At 35.6% G+C, this 21,924-nt stretch overlaps 1 protein-coding gene across 8 annotated transcripts in view; it reads left to right on the forward strand.

Moving 5' to 3' along the window:
- Cdc42bpa (CDC42 binding protein kinase alpha) overlaps positions 1-21,924 on the forward strand; it is a 204,282-nt gene that overhangs the window by 153,523 nt on the left and 28,835 nt on the right. For 6 of the 8 annotated variants that reach the window (XM_050143075.1, XM_050143077.1, XM_050143069.1 and 3 more), the window contains 4 exons: positions 2,731-2,807; positions 17,957-18,040; positions 20,095-20,200; positions 21,277-21,413. In XM_050143075.1, the coding sequence (XP_049999032.1) occupies positions 2,731-2,807; positions 17,957-18,040; positions 20,095-20,200; positions 21,277-21,413 (404 nt within the window). Of the gene's footprint in view, positions 1-2,730; positions 2,808-3,727; positions 3,776-7,129; positions 7,169-14,357; positions 14,463-17,956; positions 18,041-20,094; positions 20,201-21,276; positions 21,414-21,924 lie in introns of all 8 variants that reach the window. The other 2 variants (XM_050143074.1, XM_050143076.1) reach the window with 2 other exon arrangements.

The raw sequence follows: 21,924 nt of genomic DNA on the forward strand, positions 1-21,924 counted from the left end.
TCCTGCTAAAATGATCATGCTTGATTTTAATTCATGAACAGTGGAGAAGAGATATATTAAGGAAGAAAACAGTATGTAACACATGAGTGACCTTGTGGTGCTAAAAGCAATTCAACAAGAGTGACACCTGTGCCAAATAAAACTGACACATCCAATTGACTGCATTATTTTTAGATTATATCTAAACTTAAAAAAGGACTTTTAACCTTATAGCATATTGCTTTATGAAAGCATGTTAAGGGCTTTTTTATTCAGAATATTCCAAAATAAAATTTCATGTTACAGCATAATATAATGTGCTATCTAAATATGTTTACAAAATAAGGGCAAGACCTTTTCTTTTTTAAAAAATATTTATTTATTTATTATGTATAAAATATTCTGTCTGTGTGTATGCCTGCAGGCCAGAAGAGGGCACCAGACCCCATTACAGATGGTTGTGAGCCACCATGTGGTTGCTGGGAATTGAACTCAGGACCTTTGGAAGTGCAGGCAGTGCTCTTAACCTCTGAGCCATCTCTCCAGCCCCGGCAAGACCTTTTCTATTCTTTGTTTCTTACTATTTTATCCTCAGTATCTAGTACAGAATCTGCTACAGTGTAGGCTCTTTTAAAAACATTTGTTTGTGTTATGGTGTGGGCTGTGTGTGCATGTCATTGCATATATATATAGAGGTTAGAGATTGACTCTTAGGAGTTAGTTTTCTCTTTCACCATGTGGGTCCTAGAGATTCAACTCAGGTCTTCATGCTTGGTAGCAAGAGCCTTTAGCTGCTGAATCATCTCAGCTATTCATGGTAAAGTCATCATAAATATTTGTTTGGTAAGTAAATTTCAGAACTGCCTATTTGATAACTATGATATGTCAGAATAATAGTAAGAAGCACATAAGTCAATGATGGGGAAATGACTCACTGTGTCATATGCTCACTTCGCAAGCATGAGGACCTGAGCTCAGTTTCTGAGCACCCACATTCCCGTCATCCAGGGGTGGCAGCCTGCACCTATAATTGCAGCAGAGAGAGACAAAAGAAAAAAATCCCTGGAGCTTGCTGACAGCCATTCTAAACAGATGGTGAGCTCTAGTCTTAGTGATGTTTCAAAAACAAAATGGAAGCCGGGTGGTGGTGGCACATGCCTTTAATTCCAGAACTTGGAAAGCAGAGGCAGGCGGATATCAGTGAGTTCAAGGCCAGCCTGGTCTACAAAGTGAGTTCCAGGACAGATAGGGCTGTTACACACACAGAAACTGTGTCTCTAAAAACAAAACAAAAACAACAAAACAAACAAATAAACAAACCAAAAACAAAATAGAGACCAATAAAACAAGACAACTGACTACTGACCTCTAAATGCACATATGTGGGTATGCACACAAATACAGTTGCAGAGAATGCCTGCCTTGTGCTAGATGGGTCTGGGGGTTGATAACTCTTCAAGATGGAAAAGTCAGAGTTGTGTAGTAGGGGCTAGAAAGATGGCTCAGCAGTTCCTAGCACTGGCTACTTTTCTAGAGGACTCAGGTTTAATCTTCAGCACCCACGTGATGGCTCAAAACATTCTATAACTCCAGTCCCAGGGTTCTCATGCCCTCTTCTGGCCTCCTTAAGAACTGCATGCATGTAGTGCACAGACATACATGAAGGAAAAACATTCATATACACAAAAAAAAATATAAAACTTTTAAATTGCATTATAGGCTGTTTCTATTTTATCTTCCCTAGTGTTTATCATCATTTCTGTGTTTTGAGAATTGTTTTGAGATTATATATTTAAACTATCATAGCCAAAAGTTATATATACATTTTAAAAAAAAATCATCTGAGGGGCTGGAGAGATGGCTCAGAGGTTAAGAGCACTGACTGCTCTTCCAGAGGTCCTGAGTTCAATTCCCAGCAACCACATGATGGCTCACAGCCATCTATAATGAGATCTGGTGCCCTCTTCTGGCATGCAAGCATACATGGAAGGAATGTTGTATATATAATAAATAAATAAATCTTTAAAAAAACCCAAATCCCTTTAAAACAAAATCATCTGAGAAAAACTAAATTTTGGATTCCTCCTTCTTCAGTAAGCTAATACCTGAGATGGGAAATTAATTAAATATACTTTTTAATCACTGTGTTATTTATGAAATCTGAAAAGATTATTTTTTGAAATGTATTTCAAAAGAGAAATCTTGTTTGGGTGGTAAATAAGTTTAGAAAAATCACAAGTAGAAAAACTTCTGTTTTTTTATTTTTTCAAACTGCCCAAATGATTATATTTTATTTTATTATGGTATACAAGATCAGTGGTTCTCAATCTTCCTAAAGCTGCTACCCTTTAATACAGTTCCTCATGTTGTGGTGACCTCCAATTTATTTCATTGCTACTTCATAACTTGTAATTTTGCTACTGTTTTTGAATCATGATATAAATATCTGATATGTGACTCCTGTGAAAGGATCCTTCAACTCCCAAAGGGGTCGACTCACAGGTTGAGAACCACTGTCACTGTACTAGAGAGAAAGAATTTTAACTGTTGACTTAGAGAACTATCATGGAAACTGCTCTAATTTAACCGTTGAGTCTTGGAAACACTAATATATTTTGCTTTTTTAAAATATGTAAAGTTAATGTAGTAGTTTTATTTTTAAATACTTCAATAGATTGAGACAAGAAAGGTTATCCATGAAAATGAGTTTTAATTGTTCTACTTTAAAAGAAAGTTGCTGCTGTCTTCTAGGTATAGAGCACCAAGACTCACAGCATTCTTTCTTGGCATTTTTGAATACGCCTACCGATGCTCTGGATCAATTTGAAGTAAGTGACTGAATATCTCTGGGTCTGCTTAAAATTTGCTCTGGAATCTAAAATTTACTTGCAGTAAAACTTTTATTGCAGCCACAGTCATATAATAAGTGAATAGAAACCTGGAAGGGAGGAATATGTCTGCATTCTTATGGAAAGTCTTACCGCACTTGTGTGTAATATAAACATCCAAGACAGTCTGAAACCCGAGGTTGTTATTAGCCCTAAAATCAGGCTCAGCCACATAAGAAGCAGTGAGAGCATGAGCACATGGTAGCTCACCTGGCTCTCGGTCCTGTTCAGTTTCTTAAGAAGTATGCAATAAGGATACTGCTTTTTGATAAAATTGCTAACTTACACTCTTGTTAGCTGCACTCTGAAATAGCGATTATGTAGCTTTTGTCATTCTTTATTATTTAAACATTCTGCTGGGAAAAAAGTCACTATAATGTCAAAGTATGTTTTATGTCAGAAAATGTAGTATTGGTTATTATCATCTTGCTCAGCAGTTGAAGTCCAGAATCAATGTGCGAGTGCTCTGTGCTCTGCTGGGAATACGGCCATGACCACAGTAGACAAAATTGCTTAATTCCAGCAGGAAGAAGTAGAAGCAGAGATTCTGATAACCTGTTTCAGTTGCTGTTTTCAGAAGTGTACCATTCATTTAATAATCAGGGATTTGCCAGGAGCTTTCATTTTATTACTTTGGGAACAGTAGCTGAATTTCATTCCTTTGGGAAGGAAGAATCATTTTTTGAAAAGTAGCCCTCAGTTCCCTGACAACAGTGACAGTGACTGCTTTCCTCATTTATTTATTTAACAAATGTCATTTGCCTTTCAATTGTTTTACAAATTTTGATTTATTATTTGTTTGTATTAAATTGCTTCATCCATATTTTCTATTTTTTTTTATTGCTGAATTCGTTAAATAGGATTCCTTTTCTTCTTCCTCATCCTCACTGATTGATTTTTTGGATGACGTAAGTCTTTAATTTTCAAACCAATGCATCCTTCAGTAAAAAAGATCAGTGAATTGATTTGAAGAATTTACCTAGTAATGCAGTTTTAAAAATATCACTTGGAATTATGTGAGCAAAATGCTTTTTTCTTATCTTAAATATAACAGTTTATTATTATTAAACGTAGTAAAGTAAGAAACACTTTTAAAGTTACTTTGGCCTTTGGCGAATCCTCTGTTTCCATTCTTTGACTAGAATGCTTACTTAAATATTGTAACTATTTATAAGAAATTGTTCACTTCCATTTTTCATGATTTCTGTTTTACTTTCTCCTTTTCTTTTTAGCATCTTGCTGTTTCTGTGTTGGTTTAAAATAAATCTCTGGAGAAATGAAAAAAGTGACATTTAAAAAGTTAAATTCTCATAGTTTTATCAACACAGTAAGAATATAAGTCAATTTTTAATATGGACAGTTTTCTTTTCTAATGTGGAAAGTAATTTTAAATTAACATGTGCACTATATGCTCCATAAATTGGATGCATTAGCATATTCTGTATGACGTGATCCTGTAGATTTATTAATTTAGAAGTTACTAGTAAGTGTGTAGTACATTCATTTTCTACTTACACTGCCTTTAGATACATTTTCCATTTCACATTATATAACTCAGTAATCCTTAACATAAAATTTGACATCCTAGTGAACATGAACACTTCCCAAAAATTAAAAGATAGAAGACTTTAAGTGTAAATAATAAACATAAGTATTTTTAAATGAGGGGAAATCCATTAAATGTTTTGTTCCTAATATTTTGTTAAAGTATAATATATTCAGAAGATGATTTCATAACAATTTTTCACTGGAAAAAAATTCTTGATATAATTTTCTTCAGATTTCTAAACAACATAGATCTAGACTTTTTGGTATGTTTGAAAATGTACCAAAACCTGTTTCTCCAAAATGGAATTTTTTGTTGTTGTTTCTAGAACAGTAAATTATGCTGGGTGATTCTATAATGTAATTGAAAGATAACTGTCTTTGAAAAATGTGAGAATACATATTGCAGTCTGCTGTTTGGTATGTAAAACAGTGTGGTGTTTTTATTGCTGACATTAGAAAGAATGAAGAGAAAGTTTGAGTAAATTGTGGAGTTCATTTTGCTGATAATTTTTTTTTTTTTACTTTTCCTTAACAAACTCTTGCCTTCGTCTTTTTCTTTCCCTTATACTCTTAGATTATACAATACTGTGTATTTCAGCAAACTCTTCTCCATAGAGATGTGTGAAGAACATCTCCTCTGCCAGGCCCCTGCTCTCAGGAGCACTCTGGGATTGTTCCTCTGGATGTAACGGAAGTGCACCAAGTCAAGGCCACTTCCTACTTTCCTTTTCCCTTTCTGATCCTTCAGCCACTGCTGTGCAGCAGAAGCTCCTCGAACATAGAGCTGAATTTTATAGTAGTGCAGAGGAATTCTTAGTGCACAGTGAAAGGGAGCTAAGCACAAAAAGCTGCTGAGTCAATGCTCATGTTCCGACTTTCCCAAGGCATGATGTTGCTGATCTGTCCTTTCATTGTTCTGGTAAAGCTCATAAGCTGGCTCTTCCACTTTCTAGAGTGGTGCTTGAAAGAAATTACCTGGCCTCTCAGTACCTACATTTGCTTATCTGACAAATAGTTATGCTATAGTACTGCTCTCATAAAGTGCTAGAATATTTATAGAAATCGTATCATGCCTTCAAGGATGTTAGGGTATTTTCTTGCTAGGCAGTCCTCTTTTCCTCCTCTTTAGCTTCATTTCTCGTCTACCAGTGTGACCTCACTTCAGTGCTTCCTTCTGTCTTTATACCTTAACCTTCCTCTGGCTAAGAACATGAACCACAGCATCTTCTTTGGAGTTGTCGAATCCCATGACTACTTGGAAATGATCTTATTTTCTGTTAGAGGGAGGGCTAGCACTAAACTCCCATTTAAAAAAATTATTCTTAATTTTTACTTTATAATATAACCCTTGTGTTTCTTTTGTTTATTGTTCATAACTATGACTCTGATTCCCAGTGTTAGCAGTTCATTCATTTTATCATTAAAGTCATAGTAAAATTGTTTCAGTAGTAGCATTAAGTCTTTGATGTGTTCATGTTCCATATCCAAGATACTTTAAAACCCAAGTTCAGTAGCCCCCATTGTTAAGCATTTAGAGTTTTTAAGGAATAACTGAATCTATATTACTCTTTATCCTAGATATGGTATTATTATGCATCAGGCTTATTGTGTGGGACCTGCATTAAGTAGGTTCTGGTGCTTAACTAACCCTAAATCTCATCCTTCTGGTCATCCCCTTCTATCCTCTGTTATCACTATAGAAGAGATTATTGAAGAACATCTAATTGCAGCTCAGCCTTGCATGTTTAGAAGACGGTTTGTGTTAAGCATAATTGCGAGTTTAATTTGGTGTTATGTCTACATATCATCCATGTTCTCCACACCCCTCCACACACAGGACCGCTGTTACCTTCAGGATTCTCAGTCTTACTTCTCATAGGTCCTCTCCAAATCTGCCTTCTGTTCTTCTACTATTTTTATTCTTTCATTTGGGCCTATTAAAACTATCATTTCATTATTTAGAACAACACAGAATCATTTTCCCGTTCATGATTTTTCCTTAGTTTGTTTTGTCTGTTTCTTATATTTTGGCAAACAGGAGAAATGGGTTATCTCAGCAGGCAGAGTTTAGGCATAAACTTTAGCCTCATATAAAATCTTACTGATGTGCTCCAGAATATCGATCTAAGTCATGGTTCCTCCCTTCGCTAGTGTCTTGATTTTACTGTCCTTTTCACCCGTTCTCTTTTATATTCTCTCATAGCTGATCTCAAGGTGAAGATGAGGTCAGGGTGGAAGTTTAGAACTATGTTTTTGTTTTATATATTGTCATTACTGATGATTTCTAAGGTAGCTCAAAACATTTTAAAAATCATCTTTAAAAAGAGGAGAGTAGTAAATGTATAAAGCAAATTTGCTTAATTGTTTATTTTGTGGTTGATTTGTTGGAGTGGGTACTAGGGCTCAAATAAGTATTTTATGGCAAACAGTAGCAAAACTAAATAGATTTGTTGTTGTTGAAATTGTCCACTTCTCGATAGAATGTTGCCATGTGGATCACAATACGTGTGCCAGTGAAAACCTCATCAGCCTTAGACCACATCTGAACAGTTGTTTCCTTACCGTTTTTATCCTATAGTTTTCCTGGATATATATGTACTTGGATGTATCAAAACAGTGGCTTTGTTCATATGTCTGTATGCTATGTGTTGATACCGAGGGCCTGGCATCTTCCCTGTGAATATGTGTAACGTGATATTCTCTCTCTGTTGAAGCGCTCCCCGTCCTGTACTCCAGCTAGCAAAGGCAGACGTGTAAGACTCCCACACTGTGTGCTATCCTAGTACCTTCTGCCTGCCTTTTATTCCTTGCCTTTGACTGCAGAGCCCTTGAGCATGTGCCGTGTGCCATGTGACCTGTGTCATTTTACCACTGCATGCATGCGCTGCTGCTCTTGCCACCACTCCTCTCCTCCCTGTGTTTCTCTTTTTCCTTCCATTTTAGCTTTGGCCGCAGAGCTTTAGGAATGTTCTTCATGTAATTTTATACAACTAAAACAGTAAGATACCTTTTAGAAGTATGCTTTCTAAATTATTCAGATACAAGGCAAATGAGTCTCTCAGAGAAAATCTGATATCAACAAATATGTAGAGTGCTGAGGCAATTTGTAGACTTCATTGACTAGATCTTACATAGGTCAGTTCTGGAGAAACTGTGAGCTAGGTGTGTTTGTTTAATGCATGTGAGAAGAATTTCCCTAAGTATCTTACACAGTATAGATTTAGGAAAGTAATATTAATAGTGGATTCTTTGTATCATAAAATAATGTCAAGATTTAAACTGTTCTTTCTATGTATTGTTAACACTGAAAACATCTCCTACTCCCAATGCTAGTAGCTCCATGCTTCTTGACTTGGAAGTCTTTGGCCATTTCCTCTCTTACATATTCTGATACACAGGTGGGAATCTGTATGTGGAAAGGTCTCAGGCTTTTATGAGCCAGCCTCCATCCCAGCACCTTCACACACATCACGGAGAAGTAGTTATCCAATACTGTTTAACTGGACTTCCATGTACTATGTTAAATATCACTAAAGGACATTCACAGGAGGTACAGCTTTTTTACTTATGCTTGTCAACTTAGTGTTGAACAAGCACCCTTATTCCCAAGTTCCTAGACAGGGAAAGTTTGAGATGAAGTACTTTTTGGTTTGTGATGAACATGCAGGGTAGTGGGATGGCCATTGATTCATGTATTCTTTCTGAACTGATGAAGGGTTGACACGTAATAACATCAGCATTATAAATAATTTTACATGATTGTTTAAAATGAATAAGCTCTTCAGCTGTCGATATTGTACTCACTAGACCTATGAGTTCAGCTGGCCTCTCTTAGTTAGAGGTCTATAAAACATTCCTGGTTCTACAGATGTTTTGATTGTTTTTGAAATTTATAGTTAAACGATTAGATATTTGAATTTATCAATCTAATAATAGTATATGGTAACTATTTTGTAATGGGAAGGCTAGCATTTGTCTGCCCATATGTACTAGATTTCAATTATCAGCCTGTGAACTGAATAAATTTATGATGGCTTGTTTTTATAAGATTATAATTCAGAAAGATTTTGTTTTATTATTGATTTTGTTATGTAGGAGATTTGGCCACCTAGAACATTTTGTTGACTTAGGAAATAAAAAATATACTGAGGGAAATGATTGCACTATGACTCTTACTCCTAATTCTATATCTTTCTACTTCAGCATCTAAGTAAGCCATTACCCAGAATCTGTGAAAATTGCCTACATTTTTTTTAACCCGTCAGTATGACAGCCTTGATTATATCCTTTTCTTTCTTTTTATTTATTTATTTTTTTATTTTTCGAGACAGGGTTTCTCTGTAGCTTTTGGTTCCTGTCCTGGAACTAGCTCTTGTAGACCAGGCTGGCCTGGAACTCACAGAGATCTGCCTGCCTCTGCCTCCTGAGTGCTGGGATTAAAGGTGTGCGCCACCATCGCCCAGCTGATTATCTCCTTTCCCAGCTTCCTTCAGTTCTTCCTTGGTTTAGTATCTAACTTTTTTTTTTAATTTGTAAAGTACTATGTTTGTAAAGAGCGTAGTTGGGAATTGTAAATTAGTAGTTAAATGGGAGCATTTTGGTGGCATAGTGATGGAGGAAGGTCATTGGTTAAATAAAGAAACTGCCTTGGCCCTGATAGGACAGAAAATTAGGTAGGCAGAGTAAACAAAACAGAATGCTGGGAGGAAAAGGAAGTGAGGCAGATGCACACTCCTTTCCAGGGCAGACACCCGAGGCAGCCAGCCACCAGGTCAGACATGCTGAATCTTTCCCAGTAAGACTGGTGCTACACAGATTACTAAATATGGGTTAGGCAAGATTGTGAGAATTAGCCATTAAGGGGCTGGAACTAATGGGCCAAGCAGTGTTTAAAAGAATACAGTTTCCGTGTAATTATTTTGGGCAAAGCTAGCTGAGCTGAGTGGTGGGACGCGGCCCGCCGCTCCTATTACTACAGATGTTTTTATTTCAGGAATGCTTCATGCTAAAATCAAATTTGATAAAAAGTCAATGTTTTTAGTTTCAAATTATAGTTCCCAGTGCAAGCAATATATTAGATAAAAGCTGAGTTTTTATTTTGTTTTGTTTGGTTTTGGTTTTGGTTTTTCAAGACAGGGTTTCTCTGTGTTGCTTCAGAGCCTGCCCTGGTACTAGCTCTTGTAGACCAGGCTGGCCTCGAACTCACGGGTCCACCTGCCTCTACTTCCCAAGTGCTAGGATTAAAGGTGTGTGCCACCACCTCCTGGCACTAGATGCAAGCTGTTTTTACATAATTGTCACTTATCATCTATAGCAAATATCAGTCTCTTATTTTAAAGCAAGCTGCAGAAAGAGTGCTGCTATTTGTGCAACCCTGGCCGTACCAAGATGTCTGAGCACCAGTCATGCACATTCAAGATGGGTTGTCTTCATTATTGTTTACTGGAAAAACATGCTGTGTGAAATCACTTAAATCAAACAACTGCCTGGCTCCGGGAAAGAAAAATACTTTTATTTTATTATATAACTTTTAAAAATTTATTGTGAGAATAATTTGATAGAAAAATCTTAATAGATTCAGGAACCATTATATATTTTTTGCATGACACTGTCATGCATTGTGAACAAAAAATACAATATTCAGCTTTTTTGCTTATATATAGAAGTATGTATGTACACACACATATATGAGCTAGTAGAACATAAAAACAATAGAATATAGTAAACGTCTCTTAATTCCTACTCATCAGAATAATTCATTAAAATATGTTTACTTAGAGAAAATGAGTTAACAAAAATAGGGAAAGGTATTTTTATTAAAATATCCTTTATCAGTGGATTGTAATTTAAAAGTATTGAGTGAACTTTTTACAGTTAAGATTTATTTCCAAGATCTTCCCTTGAACAATACCAGAATATGCCATCCATTAGTGTTATGTGTTGCTTTTTACTCTTTACCTTTTTAATTGTTCTTGTAATCATTAAGATAACTATTAAATTGGCATGGCTCTTCTTTTTATGGATATCATGTCTTTTGGCTTTTGCTACATCAGTAAACTCAATTAACTACTTAGATTTAATGCTGTAATATCTTCAATAGTGTCTAGGGTTTAAGTAAAGTAATAATGATTTTTAAAATGTTAGTTATTTGTGGGGGAGGAGGTGTCTGAACTGTTGTGAGCTAATTTTAAAATTAATCATAGGCATTTTTAATTCTAGCACATTTAATGAATATCCTGTAGTTTTAATTGAGTTAAGTGCTTTTAAATGTTAAGAATAAACCATTAATTACAAATACATGGTAAGGATTAGGATTTAATTATAGCAAAATTATTAACATCTTGAAAAATGCAGTCCTATTGATGATAGTTAAAACTCTGATGAAGATAATATGTGACACTTTTTTCTCACTTGTTTTGTTAAGCTGCATTTGAGATAATATTAATAGTGGCAGCAATCCAGAAATTATATGATAGTGAGGTCTATTTCCTGAGTTCTCTGCTTTTGATAGAATTCTTTAAAAAACCCGGAACTTTTTTTTAAGTTTGATATCCAAATTATTTTTGCCATGAATATTTTTCATTTTTATTAAGCTTTGTTACTTGTGTTTATGAAGACCACACTTAGAAAAGGAAAATGCTAATTTTTAAACTTCCAATTTTTAAAAAATCCAAACATTATTCTAAATGTTATTGTTGAACTTTTTGATATTCCTATGTACTTCCGCTTCAAAATATTACTCCAGTATAGCTACTTGTTTCTCTAAAGAAGAAAACAAAGTTGATTTTTTTTAATGAAATTTTTAGTTCAAGAACATACAGCTCTAAAAAGCACATATAGTATTTTTGTTGTTCTGTTTTATTATGATTAATACTGGTTTGTCTTTCTAAAATGTAACTGTAGTTCTCAATGTAACCAGGGTTTATTAAATACAGCTAAGAAGATCATTTTTATTTTTTTCATTTTTGTTCTTTCATTGTCACTAATTAGTGAAAAACTAATCAATAAGAAAAAACAAATTAATACATGGCAAAGAATCTTCAAAAGAACAAAGAGATTTATATTAACGGTTCAAGAGTTATTTGAGTAGGCAATTACAAATTAAACTGATAATAGATCGTTTTCTTTCTCTAGTATCTCACTGCCATGTCACACTGTCATGGGATCACAAACCACAACAAATGTTCCAGCACCCGACTCTGGTTTGATTCCTGAGACATAGAATGTCCTTAATGGGAAACCTCTGTTTGCCCACATACCAATAAAATGGTGTGACTGCATGTTCTGATTCTGGCGCTGGACAGTATAGTACAGTACTCACTTCTGTTAGTTCTCGTTCTCATCGCTCATGGAGTAGGCCTGCTGTAAAATTTGAGTCAATATTGGTGGAAAACAGAAAGCTTTCTGCCCTTGGTTTTAGAGAGACTGAACTCACCCGACCTAGAGGTAAAAGTTATTTGGACTATTTATTCCTCATCTCAAAGTTTCTTCTACCCAGGATTTCCTGTCTTACAGCTGAGCGTTAGGACTTCAGGCTTTCATGATAGCTCAAAAATTTTTTAGATTATTCTTAACATAGAAGTTTTCTATATATAATTAATCTTCCACTTGGACACTTCATAAAAGCTTATGTTAATGAGTTAGTTTTAAGTTCTTAATATAAAATATTTCAGGACTGCTTGCAATTTGTATAATTATATAGACACTAGAAAGGGGAGAATACTAGGAAGTGAGAAATACCCCTGATTTATGTAGCTAATAATTTGATCTGATTGCCTTCTCCTTAACTCTCCCCAAATTTGTGAACTGGGCAAGTTTGTCTTGAGTCTCATTTTAATCTTTTACTCTCCTCTTCTTGTTCAAGTTCACTGTTAGAAAATATAACTTGACCTCTATGATCCTTATTGTTATGAATGCTTCTGTCATGGAGGCACCCTGGTAGAACACAGAGGACTGGCTGTGCAATGAAGAGATTGGATTCAGGCCTAACTTGGAACTTCTCAAAGCAAACCAATTTATTGGGATCATCTTTGCCACACATACATATGTAGTGTCCCTCTGTTTCAGTTTTAAAAATCTAAAAATGAAAGACTGAAGTTGATTAATAACTGTGTTGGTTATGCTCACCAAACCCTTACTTCATAGATTGTTTGAATGGTGGCCAGTACACACCACCCTAAGAGGCCTTGCTGTGTCTCCATAGAGGGCTGCTTCTGGTGTTTGTTACTACTAGTTTGTAATCCCTGCAAAGTTGCCAGATTATTACAATTCACCATATTGAGACAAATTGACCATTTTATATGAACAATGTATCACAGGATTGTTTTGGCTATCCTGGGTTTTTTGTTTTTCCATATGAAGTTGATTATTGTTCTTTCAAGGTCTGTGAAAAATTGTGTTGGGATTTGAGGGAGATTGCACTGACTCTATAGATTGCTTTTGGTAGGATTGCCATTTTTACTATGTTGATCCTACATATGCAAGAGCATGAGAGATCTTTCTAGTTTTTGATATCTTCTTCAGTTTCTTTGTTCAAAGACTTAAAGTTCTTGTCAAATGGGTCTTTCACTTCTTTGGTTAGTGTTACCCGCAAGATATTTTTATGTTATTTGTGGCTATTGTGAAAGGTGATGTTTCTCTGATTTCCCTCTCAGCTTCTTTATCATTTGTGTAGAGGAGGGCTACTGATTTTTTTGGGTTGATCTTGTATCCTGCCACATCACTGAAGGTATTTATTAGCTGTAGGAGTTCTCTGGCAGAGTTTGTGGTGTCACTAATGTACACTATCATATTATCTGTAAATAATGAAAGTTTGACTTCTTCCTTTCCAATTTGAATCCCTTTGATCTTCTTTTGTTGTCTTATTACTATTGCTAAAACTTCAAGAACTATGTTGAAGAGATATGGAGAGAGTGGACAGCCTTGTCTTGTTCCTGATTTTAGTGGAATGGATTTGAGTTTCTCTCCATTTAATTTGATGTTAGCTGTTGGCTTGCTATATATTGCTTTTATTATATTTATATATATTTTTGTATCCTGATCTCTCCAAGACCTTTATCATGAAAGGGTGTTAGATTTTGTCAAATGCTTTTTCAGCATCTAATGAAATGATCATATGGTTTTTTTTCTTTCAGTTTATTTGTATGATGGATTACATTGATAGATTTTCATATGTTGAACCAGTTCTACATCTCTAGGATGAAGCTGACTTGATCATGGTGGATGATTTTTATGTGTTCTTGGATTCGGTTTGCCAGTATTTTATTGAGTATTTTTGCATCCGTGTTCATAAGTGAGATTGGTCTGTAATTTTCTTTCTTGGTTGAGTCTTTGTATTGTTTTGGGATCAGGGTAACTGTAGCTTCATAAAAAGAGTTTGGCAATGACTCTTCTGTTTCTATTATGTGGAACACTTTGAGGAGTATAGGTATTGCTCTTCTTGGAAGTTCTGGTAGAAATCTGTACTAAAACCATCTGGCCCTGGGCTTTTTTTGGTTGGGAGGTTTTTGAGGACAGTTTCTATTTCTTAGCAGCGTATAGGTCTATTTAAATTGCTCACCTGGTCTTGATTTAATTTTGGTGTGTAGTATCTATCTAAAAAACTGTCCTTTTATATTTTTCAATTTTGTGGAGCTTTGGTTAACTGCTTAGGAATTGTTGAATGCCTGCCTGTACCCACTACCTATAGAAGACCACTCACCTGTAACTCCCATACAGTTGCCAAATTATAGCACTTCTCCATATTTAACAAAATGCCTGTTTGTAGTAAAACTCAAGCTTTTGCAAAATGCCATCCCTAATGTTAATATTCAAATGTGAATTTTGGTTTTTTTTATCCTTCTCAAGAATTGTTGTCATGTCCATGCCTTAAGAGTTACATATTGTTAAAACGTAATTCTTGGATTTTTTTTTGTTTTTTTGTTCCCTGACTTATTTTCCTAGACTGATCCTGTTGGCAGCACTTATATATGGAACCAGAGCATCAAGTTTTACATCCAGTCAAGGCCCACATCTCCTTCCATATCTAGTGAAGCTGAGCCAGTTAAGGTGCCTCCCTGGAGCAGCATTGCTCCACAACTGTACATTTGTATTCAGGAAAGGGAATTGAAAATTTTAAGTGAAATCTGCCTGATTAAGTACATTGTGTAGTAAGTTAACAGTTCATTAGCCATCATTACATTTTGATAAAACATAGAGAAATAGAAGATTACCACTCACATTCACCTGAAAGAGGCAAAAATAGGTAGGTTGGTAGGTAGGTAGGTAGTAACTAAAAATAGTCTATAGTTAGAGAAGTATGTAGATATATGCTTGTGTAAATATTATATTCAAAATTAATGGTATTATTGACAGTATTAGATACAAACTAAGCACATGGCATTGAAAGTGCCATTCTTGATTCATGTGTTTTAATTCTTCTAACAAGTTTAATAAGCTATGATATAACTAATTCATTGCATCCTAAACCCAGCTTTTAAATGAAATTGTTACTACTGTAACAACTGAACAACTGTGGCAGCGGGATAGTTTAATTTAACTGCTCAATCAGCTATGGGTACTCACTCAACTAAAGCCTGCTTTTTAATAGTCAAAAATACAATGTTATGTTAATAATTCATGTCAGTAAAGTACTATAAGCAACCATTTGGTCAGTTTTCTCCCTAAAGACCATTTGACATCCTAGTTGGAAGAATGTGCATTTAATTCATTTATTATATATACTATATGGGCTTTAAGCCAAAGGTCTTAGGTAATGGTCTCACCAGTCACCACCACAAAGAATGACATGGATCTGAAACACCTTTCTTTCTTTCTTTCTTTCTTTCTTTCTTTCTTTCTTTCTTTCTTTCTTTCTTTCTTTCTTTCTTTCGCTTGTTTGTTTTGGGCAACCAACTGTGATTTAGAGCTTTGCACAACAACGGTAACAATAACTACTAGAGTGTGATGAAATGCACCGCTCTCACTGTGTGTATCCTTCTGTTGTGGGTACTTACATTGCTTCCAGCTCTTCATTGCCGAAATTAGTCCTGAGGGGATCTTAGTATTTTTGCTTTTGCAGATGGGCAGTTTGGGTGCAAGCAAACTGGTTGTATGTTATATATACTTTAAACTTTAACTAGATCTTCCCAAATGTTTTTCACAGGGCTTGGGTCCATTTTCATCCTCCCCCACCGCCACAGCAGCATGTGAGAGTTCCCATTTCTCCACATCCCTATCAGCCCTTGGTGCAATCAGATACTAACTTTTGCCAGTTGGAAGAGTGTGAAGCAGCATTTTTGTTAACTTAGGTTTCTTCCTTTTCTGATTGTATTTAGCATCTTTTTCTATGTTCGTTGGCTGCTAATGATTTGCCTGTTGATGTCTTTTTGTTCCATTAATTTTCCTGTTGTTTTGTTTTTTGTTATTTTTAAGTCTGGGTATGAGTTCTTTGCTATGTATTATTGGTTGTAAGCATTTTCTTCCAGTCTGAGGATAATTCTTAAATTTTGTGTTAATTTTGTTTTTCAAAACTCTTGACCAGCTTACCAGTCTTTTCCTGTACAACTTCTGCTTTTGTGGTTTTTAAAGTAGTTTTTCTTTATGAAAATACTATTTTTCTTCCTTATTTTCTTCTAAAGTTTAAAATTGCATTTTTATGTATTTAAGACTTTAATCAAATTGAAATTGATTGCTATGTGGTGTGGTAAATAGAATTCCAATATTTTCTCTCCATATAAACCCTTGAGTCTCCTATATTTCACTCCTCTGCAGTGCTGTCTCTGCTTTGCTGTGTGGGTCTGTTGTGGGTGTTTCTGTCCTTTTGCTTATTCTTGCGCTGATTCGACATTTCTTAATCACTGTAGCCCTAAACAGTTTTTGGGTGCTGCTCATAGCCACCGTGTTCTTTTTCTTGTTGACCCTTTAGTTTGGCATACTGTTTTAGTGTTGGTGTGCCAAGTTCCATGTGAGACTTTTAATCGGAATTACATTGACTTTCTAGATTGACATGAGGAAAGGTGGCATCTTCACAGTATCATCCCTCCCTAGGGTTCTTCCACCTTTCTGAGCATGGTGTGCACAGCACTTACTTCTCTCCATTGCTTTCAGTGTGTTCCATGTGACTTGTTGATTTGTCCTGGTGCCCTGAATTTTGTGTTGCTGTGTGAGTGAAATCCAGTTAAATGCAGTTTTAATTAAGTACTGTTGATCTTTTATTCAGCACATTTGTTATAGTCTTTAATTTTAATAACTTCTCTGGGACTTTCTGTAGAACGCTAATGACTATTTTCTATTGTGTTTTGTTATCTTTTGCATAGATTTTTTTCAGCATTCCTCTTTTGTTATATTTATCTTCTCAAATCTTAAATTATAGGTTGGGCTAAATGTTTGTTTTTCAAGCTATTCAAAAGTAAACAAAATTTAAATTGAATATAAACTTACAATTCATAAAAAAGCCGACACAGTCAAATTCTATACCAGGATTATAGTTTATAGATGATTAGTTTTAGAGGATATGGTTACAAGCAACTTTCTTGTAATATTTTAATACTCTGTGACTTTATGCAAGGCTCAACTTGTTTTCCATGTGTGTTTGCTTTGCATCCTAAAAAGAAGTTACTGTCTTTTGTTGTTTTTTGTTTTTTACTTTGCTGATTAAGCAATGTACCCTCCTCCCCCACAATAACATCAAATAAAATCACTGGCTCTTTTTATTCAAAGAAACATAATACTTGATAAAGTAGACTTCATTTTACTTACAGTAGAGATATGACTTATAACTAAATTTGAATTAAATTCATAATGCCAATAATATATAATTTTAACTCCTTTATTTAAAATTAATTTCTGTTTAAAAATCCCACTAATCTCCATATATTCAGATCTATGTAATTATATTCCATATACATAATATATTCTAAATGTGGAAATCATGTAGTTAGAATCTTCTAGGACTAATGATATGGCTCAGCAAGTACAGCACTTGTTGGGCAAACCTGAGCTTCATCTCTAGAGCCCACAAAAAGTTAAAAGCAGAGAAGTGACGTCACAGAGTTGTCCTCTGACAATTTATGCATTCATCTGACTCACACATATACATGCGTACACACATACATGCACGAACTCAAGTACAGTAAAAAGTTGTTTAAAAGTTAATCTTGTGTGTATGTTATTAATTGATATAATAAATCTTTCTTAAATATTCAGTTACTTTGAAGGATCAATGTGACAAAATTTGAACGAATGTGAAAATATCTTCATTTTTGTGTAAATTACATGCTGTGATTTTTGTTTTCTCTGGATTTTATTTTCTAATTTATTTCTTTTTAAATTTAAATTTCCAAATTGAAATTATTATAATCAAAAAATAAATCATTTGTAAATATTGTGAGCTCAGACTTGAAGTACAGTTCTGGGAAAACTTGAACCTCAGGGAGCTGAGGCACTGTCTCCTTAGCTTTGTTGAAATGTTGTTGGTTTATTTGCTGTGGTTTCTTTCTAGTTGTTTCCTAAATAAAGTGAGTTTTTCACGACATTCATTTCCTCTTTTGCCTGGAATTCAGATTGCAGACTGTGCTCCACTTCCAGTTCACACGCCAACCTTAAGGAAAAAGGGATGCCCTGCTTCAACTGGCTTTCCACCTAAGGTATTTGCTCAAAACATACTGTGTTCTAAAACATGAGAGTGTATTTCTTCTACTTTGGATATTTGCCGTGAGTTTTGCTGCTGATTTCCTCAAAGCTATAAAATAAAAAACTTAGGAAAAAAAATAAATTTAATAATAAATGTAAATACCATTCTGAATATTGGAAGGAATATACAATATATTTAATTCTTAAATTCTGTGTTTCATAGCCTATTAGAGGAACCCTTATTTTGTCACCTGATAAAAGCATTAAGTTGAAGCTCTCTTCAAAGAATATGAGCCTGAGTTTCATCAAACAGCAAAAAGTACCCCCATCCTACTATGACCAGGGCACTGTGTATGGGAAGACATGAAGACTGAGCTCCTTGTTTAGGCCTATGGAAAGAAAGAACATAAACTATGAATAATCACAAATGAATGTGAGCAATGGCTCTGAAAACTAATTTTAAAAAGTATGAAGAGAGCTGGGTGGTGATGGCACATATCTTTAATCCCAGTACTTGGGAGGCAGAGGCAGGTGGATCTCTGAATTTGAGGCCAGCTTACAAAACAAGTTCCAGGATCGCCAGGGCTATACAGAAAAACATTGTTTTGAAAAACAAAAACGTGCTAAAAAGGAATAACCACAAACCATTACATATTGAGATAAGACAGAATATGAATTTAAAATGAAAATAATAAATATCCTTACAAAGATGGGTAATGTCAGACAGGATAAAGCAGTGATAAGAAAAAATAATCTAGAAGAACTTGACAAAAGAATTTAACTGCTGAGATATATAAAGAGCTTTAATAACAGTGAGAAGAATAGCTATAATAGAAAAACAAGTCAGTTAGAAAATGAGATGAAAAATTTGAAAGTTAAGGTATATGACAGGAATGGTGTCAACATTTACATAATATAGTGTGACTTTCAGTAGGAAAAACGTGGAATTAAAGAAATAGGAGAGGGTCTAGAATGATGGTTAAGAGCACTCACTGTTCTCCAGAGGACCAGAGTTCCTTTCTCAGCACCTATATCAGGCAGCTCACAACTGCCTCTAACTCCATCTCTAGGGGATCTGATGCCCTCTTCTGACCTCAAGGGCACCTTTATACACTTGGCATATACAGTGACTCACAAACACAAAAATCATTTTTGAAGAAATAATGACCTAAAATTTCTTCAAATTAGAGATGAAAAGCTTCAGTAAAGGATGCAGGAAAACACTTAAGACATATTCAAAATGTTTAAATAAAAGAAATGGGCTTATTTAAATGATAGGAACTTAAATAACCAATTGGAGATGGGAAAGTTCAGAAATGAAGATGTCAGGCTTGAGCTATGACCCCTCTGGCGAAGGTGCTGGTTGTGCAACCTGATTACGCAAGCTACCCCCAGAGCCCATGTGAAGAGCCAGGTACCATGGTGCACATCTGTAACTTTAGGACCGTCAGACGGGAAGGGCAGACTGGAAGGTCTCCTGGGAGCTCAAGCGCCAGCTAACCTGGAGTACACAGTGTAGCAGCAGAGACAGCCAGACATGCTGCCTCAGCAGAGCACAAGAAAAGAACTGACTCTTGAAAGCTGTCCTCTGACCTCCACAAGTCCTGTGGCACCTGCATACATACGCCCTGCCCCAAAAAATAATAATAATAATAGTATCTTTAAAGATGCAAGATAAAGGAAGATTTGAGGTAATAGATGAAAGAATCCCAAAGAAAGCTGGAATTAAAGGGAGAAATTTCAGATATATAAAGTAAACTCAAGGATCAGACAATGACTTAAAGATAGAAAAAGAATCTCATTTCTGTCAGTCAACTGAGGAAAGAAGGAGGAAAGACTCAAGTACAAAAAGGGCCAACAGATTAGAATAAAAGAGCCAATATTTATAAAATAAGAGTCACTGACAAAAGCTATCAGAAATGCTAGAAGTTATTTTCAAGAAAGACCCTGAAAGTACAAGATGTGCAGCGTGCTTGAGGTTTGTCTGGTACGTGAGAAGTGCCTGCAGTTCCATGTGGATGTGCAATGAGAGCTGGAAGGATTAACTTTTCCATCAATTATTTTACAGCGCAAGACTCATCAATTTTTCGTGAAGTCTTTCACTTCCCCTACAAAGTGCCATCAGTGCACCTCCTTGATGGTTGGTTTGATAAGACAGGGCTGTGCCTGTGAAGGTAAGAACTGGAAAGAAAAGGTGACTTCTTGGCTTTATAACAGTACTGTTGCCAACTGGCTGTCCAGGCTTTAAGCAGACAAATGAGTTTGAATGCCATCACTGCTGCTGTCACCTCTGTGACTCTGAACAAGTAGTGTGGAACAGAGATGCTAGAAAATGCTCAGTAGAGTTAGCTCTTAGCCTCTCTGGTAGTGAAAACGTGGAGAATACAACTCCATGCATTTCTTTACACCTTCATAGTCATTGAAACACTTGTTTCCAAACAGTCAGTAAAAGTTGCCAGATACAGGGCCTGGAGAAATGGCTTAGGGAATAAGGTGCTTACTACACAAGCATAAGGGCTAGAGTTTGAGTCTCCAGCACACATGCCAGGTTGCCCAACTGTAATCCCAGACTCAGGAGGTAGAAAGGAGATCTTGAGGGTGCTGGCATGCTGGACAGCTGAAGGGTTGTTGAGCTCCAGATTCAGTGAGAAACCTGGCCTCAGAAAATGAGGTGGGAGTGACAGATGGAGGTAGATACCTGACATCAGCCTTGGGCTTCACATCCTCATATACATGTGAACATGTACTCATATACAGGCAAACACATACGCATGCATGAATAACACACACAAATTAATCAGTTCATCGTTGCTGATAGAGACATCAAGTAGCTGAGTGTTCATTAGTAACTCTGCAAGAGAATTTCAGGGCTGATGACGAGTTGCATTGAATAAAGAGCTAAAAATGTGTTCAGAGACCACTTTGGTAGGAATTATGAGTTTAAATCAGCCATGTTATTTACAAGGTTTGGATTTTTTTGTTTGTTGTTCTGTCTTACCCATTTGCTTCTCAATTTTATCACTAATATTAAAGAGAATAATAATATAAATAATAAAAAGCATTTACTACTTTTCAATGAATTTCTGACTGACAGGCAACTGAATCTGTTTCCCTAGTGATAAAAGAGTTGTTTAAAATAAAATAGAATAGAAAATCGGCATTCATCTAACTAGCACCATGGATGCAATTAGTGCCCAGTGAATTTTGTTGTTGTTGTTAATCTAAATTGTGTCCTTTTTCCCTCCAAAAGTGTGTGGGTTCTCGTGTCATATAACGTGTGTGAACAAAGCACCAACCGCTTGTCCGGTTCCTCCTGAGCAGACTAAAGGTCCACTTGGTATAGACCCACAGAAGGGAGTAGGAACAGCATATGAGGGCCATGTCAGGGTGAGTACCTCTGCTCAGTTACTCGGTAAGCACAACTTGACAGAAAATTCAGTGAATCAAACTCATTTAAATAATATTTTATCTAGAGTCATAATTACTTGGAAATAAATTCTGAAGTAGCACAGAGTTTTCTGTACTCTCTGTATCTTGAGATTTACGAATGTCAAAATCACCATAATGGAGCCTTGGACCTCTGGTATTGCCTGAGAGGTAGACTGTGGTTGAGGTGTTAGGAAATATTAAGACATAAGCTTACCATCCTAGGCACAGTTCCAGTGGGAAGTGAATGCCATTTTCCTCTTACAACCAAATTTACTATTTATGCTATCTCTCTCTCTAAAAAAAAAAAAAGCTGAATAAATTTTATTTTAGAGTTGTCAGTCTGAACTGGTACCATTTAAAGCTTATAAAGCCATCCAGGGTCTGACGAATGTGTTCTCACTGTCCCCTTACTAGTGGCACTGTGTCCCACTTGCTGCCTTACCAGCTAGAAAGTAGACCTAGAGCAGGA

This window comes from Alexandromys fortis, unplaced genomic scaffold (assembly GCF_014885135.2).
Source record: "Alexandromys fortis isolate MF-2015 unplaced genomic scaffold, M_Fortis_MF-2015_v1.1 scaffold_51, whole genome shotgun sequence".
NCBI classification, from domain to species: domain Eukaryota; kingdom Metazoa; phylum Chordata; class Mammalia; order Rodentia; family Cricetidae; genus Alexandromys; species Alexandromys fortis.